At 29.0% G+C, this 15,973-nt stretch overlaps 1 protein-coding gene across 1 annotated transcript in view; it reads right to left on the bottom strand.

The window, feature by feature from the left end:
• Window positions 1-15,973, bottom strand: part of LOC106458040 (serine/threonine-protein phosphatase 6 regulatory subunit 3-like) — an 81,577-nt gene that overhangs the window by 61,253 nt on the left and 4,351 nt on the right. The window contains 1 exon segment of the mRNA XM_022384178.1: window positions 1,967-2,034. Coding sequence (XP_022239886.1) covers window positions 1,967-2,026 — 60 coding nt within the window. The 5' untranslated portion in view covers window positions 2,027-2,034.

Raw genomic sequence — 15,973 nt, 5'->3', positions numbered from 1 at the left:
CTAAATCAAAATATAGACACAATTTGGTAAGTTTCTTATAAATTTTTTGTTGGCTTTCAAAATTTGTAGTGCATACTGTAGGGATTTACACAATTTGATAAAAGTTTAGAAAAAATGACCTTTACACTCCAGATAAATATAAAATATATTTTTGTTTCAACCAACGTTTTGCTTTTGCAAAAATTATATAATTTAACAAATATTCTACTATCAAACAGTTATGTATATTAACCCTGATGAAGCAGCAAAGGCAAAACATTGGTTGAAACAAAAATATATTCTTTTATATTTATCTGGAGTGTAAAGGTCATTTTTTCTAAACTTTTATCAAAATGTGTAAATCCCTCCAGTATGCACTACAAATTTTGAAAGCCAACAAAAAATTTATAAGAAACTTACCAAATTGTGTCTATATTTTGATTTAGTTTTTCTATAACTTTTTATGCCATGAAATTTCAACAGTTTTGCTATTATTATTATTTTGAAAGGACATTAAAGATCCTTCTTTTATTTCAGAATTTTGTAATGTTGATCAGAAATATCCATTTTATATATCCAGTGAGTTTTAATTTGACTGATATTCATTAAAAGATTTATCTTGTTACTTTAATTTACCAATTGCAGTAGTCTCATCACTTCCAGCTATAAATCATGAAAAAAAAACTATAACTTGATCTATCACAATGTCATCAAGTCAGAGAAGGCAACGTAACATTATTCTTGATCAAGATCACTTGATATCTAATAGATATAGTTTCTTTTCAATAGAGAGTTCTTTTACTTACCTACATTGTTTGAATATGATAAACTTAACAATTACGAAAAATTTATCAGAAAGAATCACTAGAAATATCAAATAGAATTCAAGACCCAGAAACTAGAATACTTTTAAATAGTTGACAATTCTTCTTCTTAAGAAGAATAGTCAAGAATTTGAAAATGCTCAAGTTTCTAGGTCTTTTGAACTCTACATAAACTTAACAAAAATGTTCAATAAATATGGGTTTCAGTTGCATATGAACCATTGGAATATTCTGCCCTTGCCTACTATACTCTCTACACCAGATATAGTGTTGTTGAAACATTATACACTCTTCTCTATTTTCCCTTAGAAGTTCTGAATAATATATATATGCTCACGAATAGGCCTATATGTCTACCTAATGAAAGGATTTTTACAATTTCCTGCTAGTTAATTGGTAAACAATGTTGTGTGTTAGGCATCAACCTTCAAGACCTGTGAAGCAGGATTTGCAATTATGGATGCAACATCTAGGTGTTTCAAATGCATATATCAAACAAATATTTTTAAGCTTCAATCCTGGTGTCTCACAAATCCTGATGTTCAGACCACTTTCTTTTTTACAAGATTATGAGTTCTATTGTTAAAAAAAGTAAGAGATATAGGATCAAACTAAAGTGGTGGAAATGTGTTATAAAATCTTTAGACTTAAATAGATCTGACAAAACAACCTTTTGTCTGTTTTACTGATTAAGAAATCTTCCTTATGTTTATACTCATCAATAGATATATTATGTTTGGAAGGAAATACTACATGCAAATATTTTATGTACCCATGAAAAATTGTTTTCCTCTACCATTTACAATCACCTTTCTGCAAGTCTTAGAATCAAAGGCATTATAAAATGCCCCGATACAACCAGACCATTATCTTAGTTATTCTGAGGATGTTTTTGGTCTTTGATACATTCTAATACAGAAAAATAGAAATTTTATAGTATGAACTTGTATATCTTCATGAACAATCAATACATCAACTTCCCTTTCTCGATGTAATGATTAAAGTCAATTACCCATCACCTGTATGTAAAACCAACATGATGGAATCCATTTGAAGACAATCATACAAACCAAAAAAAAACATGAGTGACATGCACACTTTAGTTTCACCTAATATCTCCAACTTCAACAATGAAAACCACAGAAATATAAACAAATGCTTACCTCTTTACTCAACAATGTCTCAATATGAGAAGTTGTTATCAAGTTAAATTTCCAAAACATAGTGGTACCTAAAAAGACAAAAATAATAAATCTATAAGAACTACAGAAAATTAAAATTCTACATTAAAAATAAATAAAACTTCAATCACCCAAGTGCAAAATTATGGCCTGCCAAATTTTATATAAATTTCTCAATACTCAATTTATCCTAAAAAGTTTCTAATTTTGACATTTTAGGTACATTTATAATAATAAATAAAGAATACACATGAAAAACAAGAAACATAGTACCTACCTGGGAATTTGTTTTCTTGCTGTCAACTGTTGATGAAACTTAAGCCTATATTTTATACTAATGGTACTAACATGCAAAATCATTTTTTATTTGATTAATTACTGCACCTAAGAACACAGAATAACAACATGTAAAAAACAGAAAATGTCCTATAACTATCATAATTTATCTGGCTTTCTAATTATGTGATAAGTGCTATTAAAAATTCAGCTACGATTCTCAATGTGTTTCCTGTGGGAATAAAGTTTGAACTGGAAGCAAAATAAACAATTCTCTGTACATAAAACAATGTAATATAATAAGTTATTTGATAGATTAAAACTTTGGCTTTCTATTGATTATAAATAATATAGTATTAAACATTAGAGAGAACTACTGGTAATTTCTGAAAAAGAGGATATGACAGGTGGACGTAGAAAGAAGGGTCTGATTTTCGAGCTTATAGCTCTGTAACCATATAAGATTGAAGGCTTTAAAAATTATGCTTTGCTTGGGTAATAACTATATTATGATTAGTAATTTACTTTAAATTTCATACTTCTCAGAGGAAATACCTAGAGAGCAAATGTTACAATCCTGATACTAAGGGAGATTGAGGATTTTTTTAAATATTTCCTTATGAAATTTGGAATTAAACTTATAAACATTAAAATTTGATTTATTAGCTACATTTTGATGCTAAGTTTATTCGTATAGATTTATAATAAAATAGTTAATAGAAATTTTGAATGTAACTCGATAAAAAGTTGTGATGTGCACTTTGACCTACCCAATGCAAAAGAGTTAAAGTACTGCATAATCTCTTTTTAAAAACTTTACTATCTCATGTCTCTTTGTTGGATTTTACACAGACACCAAACATTACAAAACACACACCCAAAAAATTTGCATCACATCTTTTTGGTATTGCTTTCAAATACTAAACTGCTAATTTTTTGCAAAAAATGAATGGAATTTTGCAATTTTACTACAATAACACTTTCTGCCATGTAAATATAACTATATATAACTACCTTTCAGCTTGAATCTGATAGCTGTCAAATTTATGTCATCCTGAACCATATATTGGTCAAGATTTATGCTTTGTCACATGACCTATGATAAATTATGCAGAAAATGTATTTATTTTCAAGTTTTTAGACAATAAATTGATACATATGTGTGATTTTGAATAATTTCGTTGCAACTGAACCCAAAGGGTGTCGAATATATTGTTCACTGACTTTTTTAAACAGTTTAGATACATGCATGAAACACCTGCTCACTGATCAAAATTATTCAACAGTGCTATAAATAGATACAGGTCTAGAGTAGATCTTGTTCAGAACTAGGGCTGGGCAATTAACTTGATTAATCTGTTAACTATGAACAACAGTTATACTGATTAGTGTCATGTAGAATAATTCATTAACCAAAATTACAATTAAATCAGTTAATGTCATGAAAATAATTAACTAATCAAAATTATTGTTGCTAATTATCACAGTTTTTGCTATTTTCAATTATTCCAACTATCCAAGTAATCATAATATTGCTGTTACGAGTTTTCATTATTAGTTTCACTTACTTTACAGTTGTTCAGCTTAATCAAAAACAATCAACTGATCTAAATTAGTTTCCAATTTCTCCAACTATCCAAGTGAGAATAATCAATCAGTTGAATGTAGTCATTTAATGAGCCTGATGATTAATCAATAAGCAAATTTCACTAACAGCCTAGCTCTGTGCTAAACAGATAACCAATGTAGTTTCCTAGTAATTAAAAAAAAGCCTAATAAAACTTAAATTGACTTGTATCAAGTTTGATTTGTAACTTGTAAAAAAGTGAAAATCTGGTTACACATATAACTTTAAAAAGTTAACATATATGATTCTAGTTAACCCGAACTCCCAGGTCCGGTACATAGGAGAATTTGTCAGGACCCATTTGTTGATCCCTCAGGTACCCATTACGCACTGCAAAATGCCCTATATACAAAGCAAGCACAAGTACTTTGCCCTGAACTATGTACCATAACAACCTAATTAGCATACAGTTTTCACACAGTTGTCCACAATTAACTTCTAACAGGGTTCATCAATGACAATAAATTGCATGAAAATAAAGCCACGTAAAAGTACCATATGATTAACCCTTTCACCTTGGGTAGGGTCACAACCTTTCAGTTACATTCAAAATTTAATTAACTATTTTAGTATCAATGTATATGAATAAATGACATCAGAATGTAGATACTAAATCAAAGTTTAGTATTATTTAAGTTCTAAGTTCTTAATTTTATAAGGAAATATTTAAAAAAATTTAATCACCCATACTATGACTGTGAAATTTGTTATAGCCTTCAATCGGTTGGAGGACAGAAGAAACATTTTAAAGACTGTTTAAAACTATCCCTGCAAGAGTTTGACATCAACCATGTGAACTGGGAGTCGCTCGCCAAGGGTAGATTTCTTTGGAGAACGAAGGTCCGGCAGGGTTCGGTGACAGCAGAATGTAAATGTCGATTGGTTGCCGAGGGGAAGCGTGCAGCTCGGAAGGATCGGGTGCGGTCGACTCAAAACGAGACACCAAGCCACATATGCCATGAATGTGGTCGAGGCTTCCTAGCTCGGATAGGACTCCTGAGCCACAGATAGACAAAATGATGTCGTGGTCTTCTTCGAACTTCGAAGGACGAACAACAACAGCCTTCAATCTTATTTAGTTACAAAGCAATAAAATAGAAAATCAGACCCCTCTCACCATGCCCATTTGTCACGTCCTCTCTTTCAGAATTTGCCATCTTTCTGACATTTAAGACTATATTATTTATAGCCAAAGTTTTTCTCTATCAAATGATGCATTATATTACATTGTCTATTTTCTTCCAGTTCAAACTTTATTCTTACAGGAAACACATCGACGAGCTTAGATGAATTTTTAAGGGATTTTGTCGCACAGTTAGAAAGCCAGAAAAATTGTAATAGTTATGAAAGTTTCAGTTTTGCATGTTATTATTCTGTGTTCTTTGGTGCATTATTTAATTAAATAGAAATTCTTTAATGCAGTAGTACAATTAGTATAAAAAAGCAGGGTTAAGTTTAATCGACAGTGGAGAACAAAAAAAAAAAAAAGACCCAGGTATGTACTTTATTTCTTGTTTTTCATGTGTATTCTTTATTCATTAATATAAAAGTAACTCAAATGTAAAAAATGAAAACTTTTTGGGTTAGCTAAAGTAAAATAAATAATAATGTTTCTCATAATAATTTTTTTAATGAGGTATGTTTGAGAATAGTCAGTGTGTAAATCGATACTGTTCACCACATGATTTGGAATTTATGTGGCACAAATAATAGTTAGATACTGTTCAAAGTGCAATAAAACAATAAAATTTAAGTATAATAGATGTGTTCTGTTACAAACTTTAAGCTACTTAGGATAAACAATTGTGGTTTTGTGTTACAACTTGCAGTCATTCCAGAAATAAAATAGAGGAGATTTATAATTATTTCCTACTTTTTTATGGTGGTTACAAGGTCAGTCAAATCAACCAGTATCATATACAGTCAGGGTAAAGAAAATAACAGATATAAAGCTTTTGTGAAAAAAAAACGTTTGATATTTATTTAGGAGGTTTTATGGGTTATGCAAATGATATTTAAACATTTTTGGATGAAGACAGGTCATTTTAATTCTATCATGAAAATTACTTTGCACTCATAAAGGAAAACAACATGCAGTGTAAATTGTAAATAAAAGTTGTCATTGAACATTAACATGAACTTTTCTAATTGCAAAAGGTAAACATGTATTGTACATTGTAAATAAAGTTTTTCATTGACACTGAAGTGTTTTTTCCCTATTTTTTTTTTTTTAGTTTATTAAATTCTACCTATGGGACCCTTGAAAATCTCACTAGGACTCTTGAAAAAAAAGTTGAGTCTCGGACCCTAGTGAGAACCATGATCATGTTATAGTTGTAAAAATATAACATAACAGCAGCTAGCATGGAGAAGTTAAATGTTGTTAACACAATCATACAACATAATTTGAATAAAATGTTCTGCTTTTGGTCTGGTTAGCGTGCTCGATTTGCAATCTGATGGACTGAAACCCATTGCTGAACATGCTCGCCCTATCAGCATAACAATGCAATGGTCAATCCACTATTCACTGGTGAAAAGTAGACCAAGAGTTCATAATGCATGTTTCTGAATGGGTGCCTTTGCAGTCAGCAGTTCAAAATTAAGAACAGTAACAGATAGTCTTAGTAGCTTTACCAAAAATAAAACAACAAACGTTTTAATTTTCTTTTTTATTCATTTCTTAATAGTTTTCATACTTTGTATGATAGTTATAATTATCAAAAGTTTCGTTTTATAAAATAAATGGACATTATTTTTTAATTATTAAATTTTTAAATTTAGGCTAGTTGAAAAATACACAAAATACTAGGTTTTTACTTCAGCTAAATATGCATATGTCTAATGATTTAAATACTGAGAACTAGCAAAGCATATACCAACACGGCTAGAATTTGTAATATTACATAAGCTACAGATTTTTTTCTACATTCCTCTTACTTTGTTCATTTTGTAGTTAAAGTCAGAGGTATGTAAAAGTAGCATTTTACATCCACAAGTTACTGCCCAAAAGTTATGATTATTTGTTTCCCTTGGTTGGTTACAAAGCATTGAGTGACTTATTAGTTATAGATGCAACACTTAAGGCTACAACATTGTTGTAAACATGTAAAACAATACTGAATTGTCTGGAAAAATATACACAGTATTGTTTTAACAGGTGACTGACAAGTGAATAAATTTTTCAATCTTTCCAAACATTCAACAATGCGTGAGTATAACCAATAGCTTTAAATATATCCAGCATCCTATATCTCACTTTCCATGTTCTTGATGTTTGGGTGTCAGGCAGTAGACACTGTAAGTGAGGCAGTACTGTTTGCATGTTATCTATGTTACTCTGAAAAAGAGTTACACTGAAAATAACTGTTTTAATACAATATGTAAAGAATGTGCTACTGTTGAAAACTCAACAGGAAGATTACATTCCCTCATGTAAAGGTGCATTTCCTCATTGTATTTAATCCATGTAATACGTTCACTTTCATTGGTCATAAATAAAGAAATACAGGTGGACCATGCATTCCCGATCGGGAAAGCCAACTAAAAAAATGAATTTCCTCAAGCAAAGTTAAGCTCCTCAGGAATGCAAGAATGTAATATTTCAATCCCTGCTCAAGTTGTTTAGAATAAAAGTATCAAAATCACAATTTCTTAAAGACTAAAAAAAACAACTGCCACTCTAAAGAGCACTAAGACCGTGTGTCTCATGTGAAGTTGTTATGCATATTTAAAGTCAGAACTTGCACCTTTCTGCAGTACTGAATATTTCAGTCCTACGTCTATATTTGAAAAGCTAAATGTTGGACCCTTCCATTAAAAGAATCATCAAGTCTTCATTATGTTCTGTAATAAAATGGCTTCTACCATGTTCAGAATGTAATTATGTAATGTTTTCATCAACAGTTAAAAAATTCAATTTCTACAGTAAGGAAAAGTATTTTTAATATTTTTTCAAAAGTTTATTGCAACAAAATTGACATTTCACAATATAAAAAGGACAGAAAACTAAATCAATGAATCTGAATTCCTTTAAGCAAAAACTAGATACTATTTCAGTATTTAATTAGTTGGTTAAAACTTTAATGGAATTTGATTAAGTATTTCCACTGTCAGAAGGAAGAAATCTATGTATCAGTAACACCCAGTAACTTGTTTATGACCACAAAATAATAAGTAGTTTACATTAAATTCCATACTTCTTCGATGGGTGGTAAATAGATTAGAGATGAAGAAGGACCTACAGAGCAAATGTCACATACTAGGGGAGATTGAGGATTTTTTTTAATATTTTCTTATAAAATTAAGAACTTAAGACTTATATTAAAATTTGATTTATTAACTATCTCTTTATGCCAAGTTTATTTGTATAGATTGATAATAAAGTAGTGTAATTAAATTTTGTAAAAGAATGTGACATGCACACTTTGATCTACCTGACACGAAAGAGTTAAGGTTGTGTACAATGTAGTGTTACTAAAAAAAAATAATAATGATATTCATTCAGGAGGTTCCAAAGGTTATGGAAATGAAATATGAAAACTTTAAGATAAAAAAAATATTTTTATTCTTAACAGTAAAATTACCTTGCACCCAGGCTGACTCAGTAAAGGTTTCATAAATTCACAGATAAATCTCTAATAAAAATACTTTATTAATAAGTCTGACTCTTTGTGTACAACATATTTTTAATGCTTACAAAAAGGTCATTAAATTTTATAAAGATATATTTAATAAACTCAGAATAAATATGTATGATTTCATGGTTACACGGTGTTTAAAAGGTTGGTCAAAATGACCAAGCTATTATACAGAGGGTCAACTGAGCTGCATTTAAGTTTCCCTTCTTTTAAGTGTGCATTCTCTAAGTCTACTACTGTAATTCATATGTATATATATGTTTTAAATAAAATCAATAACACAAGACATCAAACTTTTTACTTGCACAATAATTTATTTGTAAAGTTTAAAAAATATAAATTAAAAAAAACTTTTAAAATATTGATGTCTCGTTTTATTAATTTCATTTAAAATATTTTGAACAAGAACTGTCTGTTTTACATATATATACATGCATGATGTGGATTTTTGTATTTTAAACCTCTGAAAAATTTAAAAACTTCAATTATCTTCAAAACCCTTTCCTTTCGAGTGAAAACACATCAAAAGAATTCGATCTTTCCACATACAATATCCTCTTACAATTTAGAATCATCCTTATACTCACTGTTTCTATACAGAGTGAGTCAAAAGCCCTGATTTTCCCTACTGACATGTGGTGCTTAGGTACACTGGGGCTAGAGTTGGGTGATCTGTGGTATTTGCTAATCGATTAATAGACAGGCTCACTAATCAATTATTACAGCATTCTTAACAACATGGTAGAAGCAAAAAAAAAAATATATATATTAAGTAATTTTCAAATTACTTTACATTTCATATGGTAGATATCGTCTGGAAGTTACCATTTGCTAAAAAATATTTTGCCATAATTTTTTAAAAGTTAACCTTAACATTTCCTACTTGCCAAATGAATTGCTTATGTTGACCACAAAACCACACAGTCACAAATTTTATGTTTTTCAAATATGCAGTAATTCCCCACTGTTTGTATAAATCAAATAAACTGATAACTAAATAATGAAAACATGTTCTACTATCATCAACAAGGGTGATAACATTTTTTATTTAAAACATCACAATTTAATCAGAAATAATTAAATAGCTAGTTAATTTATGAACATTAAGATAAAAATAATATTCAGTAAATGTTTAAGTCAACAGAATATTTTCAGACTTCTACCATGCTCAAACAGTGAACAAAACTTATGTGATCTGATTATTTCAATTGGTAAACATAAAAAAAAACAGTATATCTTTTAAAAAATAAAACATTATTTCAAACAAAGAACTAAACATCAAGATATCTTTACTAAGCAATTTTCAATCATGTGATTTCTGTTTCATACTATATATATATATTTATCTAGGTAATCTTACTTGTACTTGATAACAAAACCCCCAAACATTGTACACTTGTTGTGTTAAACTTGTAACTTTCCTTTGTTACCCATTCAACTCATCTCTAAATGGTGCAAGTTTACTTTATCTCAAATTCTGTGATATCTTATTGAATACAATTTCTACAACTTTCAAACAGGTATAATTTAACACACAAGTACTTTCACAATTCACAAACAAAAGAAATGCTTAGAGAAACTTTAAAAAAAAATCTCATTCCTTTACATTTATTCCATTATGACACTATAGTATAATTTTTATATCCAATCATTTCTAAACTTTCTTTCTTAACTGTTTTCATTAGTAAATGATAAAACCACCTGATGTGGCACCATAACAAGGTTTCAACCAAGCTATATGTAAGCTATTGAAAATCAAAAAATGGATAATATATTCTCAAACAGTGATAGTTTCTTAGCAAAATTGTTATTCTTTGGGATGGGCAGAAAAATTCTTAAAAAAAAAACAATTCACAAGTGGGTTGTTTTGTTACAGGCCAAACTCTTTGCAACTGTGCAGAAATGGAATTTTTGAACTTTATTTTTCTTCATGAATTACACTAAATAAATGTCCAAAAATAACAAAATATTGATTCTAAGATATTCCCCAATTAAAATTGTAGAAATACAGTTTGAATTAACCTATAAAATTGATTTTAAAATTTGTTTCAAAATATTTATAAAGTTATGAAAAAATGTGAAAAGCCAGACGCAGCCTTGTCTTCAGACTTCAGGAGCAATAATTTAAAATTAAGTTACTTCTATCATCCTAAACTTTGTACAGGAGAATGTACCATACACACAATTGATATAACTGCATTGTTTAGATTAAGAAAGAAAGACTTACTCACTTATCAGTCACCTGTTGCAACAATACTGTGTACAATTAATCATACAAGACATATTTTTAACACAACATTCTTCATTCAGTCCCTTAGGATTTTGTTTAAGAAGACCATAAAAAGTATTTCAACCACACTATGTTAGTCACATCCACTGCCAATGACACATTCTGCTCAATACAGAATCCATCAATACTGCTGGGTAACAGCAAACACAGTTGTGGTTGGAATACTATTTATATAAGTCATTTGTTACAATAACAAATTTTATATTGTGGACCTTTTTTTTTCTAAGCTGACAAAGCATGACAATAATTAATTATACATATTATAAGACATTAGTATTATGCTATTATATTTTTTAACACTAGATTCTTTATTTAGTCCCATTGGGTTTTTCACAAAGAAGATTGTAAAAAGTATTTCAACCACACTATGTCTGTCACATTCATTGCCGACAATGAATTTTGCTCAATACAAAGCTCACCAGGCTGGCTGGCTGGAACACAACAGTAACTGTTGAAACACTATTTATACAAGTAATTTATATATATAACTACACAGTTAAACACCTTGCAAACAACCAAAGAAGGAAAGAATAATAATAACTTATCAAACAAATGCATACTTTGCCAAAGTAAAAACTGGGTATTTTTGGATATTCAAGTACCCTAAATTTAAAGTCAAAGCATATAACAGTTACAATAACATCCATTTATTTTGTAGAATAAAACGTTTGATAGTTATAACTTTAACTAACAAAGTTTGAAAACCAATTAATCTAGAACATTAGAAATAATCTTGTATTAGTTTGTTAACAAGTAGGACTGCCATTCAACATGGTCTTTGATGTCAGAGTTCTCAATATTGTATGTTACCCTACATTGTTGATTTCACAATAGTTCTGTTAGAGTAGAGAAAATACCAGATACAATATAGACACTGAAAAAAAAGATGCATATATGCATTTCGGAGGTTGTAGTAAATACACACTATGCAAACTTCATATGAACAACAACTTTCACTCCAAGTTGTCAGGCTAATATCAACAATTCACAGACATATACTGAACAAAAATACTTTAGCAACACACCTAATTTGTTGTGTACAACAGACTTGTACACTTTTCCAAAAGTTTACACATTTTGCATAGATGCACATAGTAAATTTGGAATTATAATCAACATTCCATTCCCAACACAGGATTTGTTCATCGAACCTCATGCACATTCATAAAAATTTATTAAAATTTTGACTCTGCTTAATAATAATAATAAAAAGTGTACAGGCCCTTCCAAGCTTCCATAGATTTTGTATTCTCTGACTTGCCTCTCAAATGCTCCAAAATCAAAAACATTCAGACTACCCCTCTCCAGACTCATCTATCATAAATGGTTTCTTTGGATTTATTAAATCTAGACTCACATGCCTATTATAAACTAAATAATTTACTTTACAATAATCACTATCAATTATAAACAAAAATGTGTAGTTATTTTGTGTGTTTTTGAGTGCTGTTAAAACACATTGTTAAAAAGACCTAAACTTGTAACTAAATGGCCTATTCTTAATAGTTTGAAAATATAGATGTTAATTTTGCAGACAACATAGTAGCAAACAGTGCATTTGTTTGCTTCTCTGATGAAGTAACACACAGTACTGCAAAAAAGAACTCAACGTTAACAACAGCATTTTCAATGGTGATTTGGTGCAGACAAAATCTACAAGAAAAATATTTACCAGGAAATTTAATGGCCTATGAAAGCAAAAAAAAGTAAAAAATGTTTTGGACTTGCATTTGCCTTTGAGAAAAATAGAAAACTAATATACAAGATGAAAAATAAAAATAATGTATTTAACATTACTTCAAAAGTTGAACACAAACTGCTTACACAAATAATTAATTACCCTTGTTTTTGTAAATGTATACAAGTACTTTATTACAGAATGGTTACCAAAATGTTGTCTTGTAGCATTCACATGGTGTAGTTTACTGAATCTCTACATGCCATATCTTTCACCAAGATATATGTTAAACAACCTCTCATTTAATTGAATAAGTATTCTGTAACTATCATTCAAAAGCTCTAAACATCTTTTTGTTTAGAGAGGAAAACTTAGCAGCCTTTTAGCAAGTATTAATGTCTTTTCTAAACTTAAATATACATTACTATAATTATTTACTTAGGCATTTCTTTCTTTGTGAAATGGATCAAAAACATGTCAAAAGCTATGATCAGAAATACCTAGCATTTGCAATCTGGATATCAAATTAAATATATACAAAAAATTGTACCTAGAATAACTTTTGTTGTACATCATGTATACGTCTTTTATGGTGAATATATATCTATATGCACTACACAAAGGTAAGAATTTTAATAATTTATAATACCAAGGATCAAATATTGTTTTCAAGTTTTACAAGCAAAAAGTTGCCTATTTTAAATATTTGCAGCATCTATTGTATCTGTATTGTGCTTGCTGGTGCTTCTGTTATGTGCTCCTAACCTGTCTTTGATATCCCATAATTTAGTTACATTGTGAAGTTCTAAAGACTTAAGAACAAACAAAAGAAATGGAAACTATTTTCATAGATTTTTCAGGCATTGCTCAGGAATTCTTTTCACTCATGAAAACTTTTGTGTTAAATTATATTTGTTTGAAAACTACAGAAATTTTCTTCAATGAAAAGACATCAGATAAGTTTAGTTAGGTTTAGTGAGTATAGTAGGCTAAAATCCTTATTTACAGAATGTGTGTTTTTTATTGTATTCACACAATATAATGAATAAATTGGCTAACTGGCTATTTAATTATTTCTACTTGAAATAGTGATATGTTTAAATAACATTATTACTTTTATTAGTGATAGAAAAACATGTTTTTATTACTTGATTAGCAGTTTATTTGATTTACATGAAAGCAATGGATGATTACTGAACATTTTAAAAACAAATGGTGACTGATCACTTTGACATTAGCAATTTGGCAAAGAAAAATGTTAAGATTATCTTTATTAAAAATTTGTTCCCAAATAATATTTTTTTACAAAATTGAAGTGTGACCACCAGCAGAAACACTGTCTATGTCTTATTTTTACAGTGAGCAACACCATCTATTAATCAAATGTTATTGTTTGACCCCAGTTTTTTGATGATGCATTTGTCTACTGGTCATATTGGCATTATTAACAGCTTTATAGTACCACATGAGAACAACTTAGAATTCATTTTTATTAATGCATAAAAATATCAAAGTATAAATAGTATGGAAAATGACAAAATAAAGTTACTCAGGACACTCAACATATAGTATTAATAGATCAGCATCTAAAACTTGAATGCCTTGATAAAGTAAAGAACTGCATGTTATTTTGTCTGCTATCCAATCAGTCCACAGAATCAATGGGATTTTGCATGATGTGACAAGGAAGTTGTTTGGCTTTGTGTAATAATAATTCAACAAAATCATAACAATGCTGTTAAATTAAACTGTATTTGAGGCTTATTCTCACTAAACAGTTCATGTTAGTACTGATAACTATGGGTAGTATACAGCAAAAAATGACTGGCCAACAAATTTAAGCCACTAATGTAACTGAGAATCTCACAATTAATACTTATATGCATTTAGAAAAACAACAGAAATAATTTTATTTCAAATGAGAATCTGCATACACACAAGAGATTCATTACAGGTCTTAGCGGTACTTACGAGTTTCCATTTATGTAAAAATACTTTTATACCACATTAGAATGCACTATGTTGTAAAAAGATAGCTTCAACAAACTTACATTTACTTGTAAAAATAAAAAAAATCAGCTGTCATCATGGTTAAAAACCTATATGAAACTTTTTTATGATGATTACAAGATCTATTAAGAAGTTTATATAACTTCTTGCACGTGTTTGGGCTACTGGAATATTGTCAGATGTGGTTTTAAGTTCAATTGTTTTTTCTCCTTTAAAGCTGAATTAAACTTTTGCATGTTTTTCCATTAACATTCTAAGCATAGGTCAGTCATTTTACATGAGCTTGAAAATCATGATGTTTTACATACTAGAACTCTAAATTTATTAAGTTCATCTTCATAAAATTTGGCATGCTTTTAATAATTATTACAAGTTTGTTGTACACAAAAAATCTGAATTTTGAATGTTTTTATATTAAAAATTTGTCTACAAATTTCCAAAGCCTTTACTGAGTCAATCAGAGAGCAAGGTGATTTTAAGCTATGAATAAAATTGTCTTTTCATCGTATTTCATTTGCTTGACCACTATAATCTAAATAAATATCAAGTTTTTAAAGGTAAAACTTTATATTTAAAATATAATCTGTTATTTTCTCTAACATAACACAACTACAGCTAAATCATCAATGTACAGTGATAGAAAATTTTGAAAATTATGAAATAAAATAAACATTACCTTTTATTCAGTTTTGAATGAGTAATTTGTCATCATATCTTTAATTTCATTATCTTCAGAATTTCAGTTGTTTACTTTTATCACATAAATTTAGTTTTTTATAGTTTTACTGACTGGCTTGTATGACATTCAGTTTTTTTCATTCTTGAAGAGTGACAAATCACATTAGCAGATTTCCATACACTTATGTTTTATGTAAATGTTTGTAGACAGAAAAATTAATTTACCTTTCATATATACATTTCAAGACATAAATCACTAAAATAGAATGTGAAAAAACAACTATAATTTAATTGGTTTTCTAAGTAAACTAAAAATTGTTAAATGCTATGAGTATTAACTAACATATCTAATGAAATGCTCTACTAGCTTAATGTCTATTGACACCAATTTCAAAGGCTTGAAGTTCCAAATAAGCTCTATCTATCTATCTATGTATATATAAAGATGAAATGTGTGTTTGTTTGCACCCTAACTCCTCTGAGCATATTGGGCCAATCTCAAACAAAATTTATATGTAAACACTATGAACTGTAGGGAATGTCCTAATTTGGTCAAAATTGAACTTAACCCTATTTCTATTATGTAAAGCCTATTGAATCAGTCTCAAATAATCTTGGCAGATTGATACTTTAGACAATATTGAATATTCTAAAGGGATTCATGGTCAAAATATGAAAATTTCTGGACTATTTTTCAAACAACCATGCTTTTCTCATTTTCAATGAGATGTGGGTGTTCAAGGGTGGGATCACCTCAAAGTCTTTATTTGTTAGTAGATGGAAAGCAAAC

This window comes from Limulus polyphemus, unplaced genomic scaffold (genome assembly GCF_000517525.1).
Source record: "Limulus polyphemus unplaced genomic scaffold, Limulus_polyphemus-2.1.2 Scaffold408, whole genome shotgun sequence".
In the NCBI taxonomy this organism is placed as follows: Eukaryota; Metazoa; Arthropoda; class Merostomata; order Xiphosura; family Limulidae; genus Limulus; species Limulus polyphemus.
Note: the sequence above shows the minus strand (reverse complement) of the source record. Positions and strands in the feature narration are given on the sequence as shown.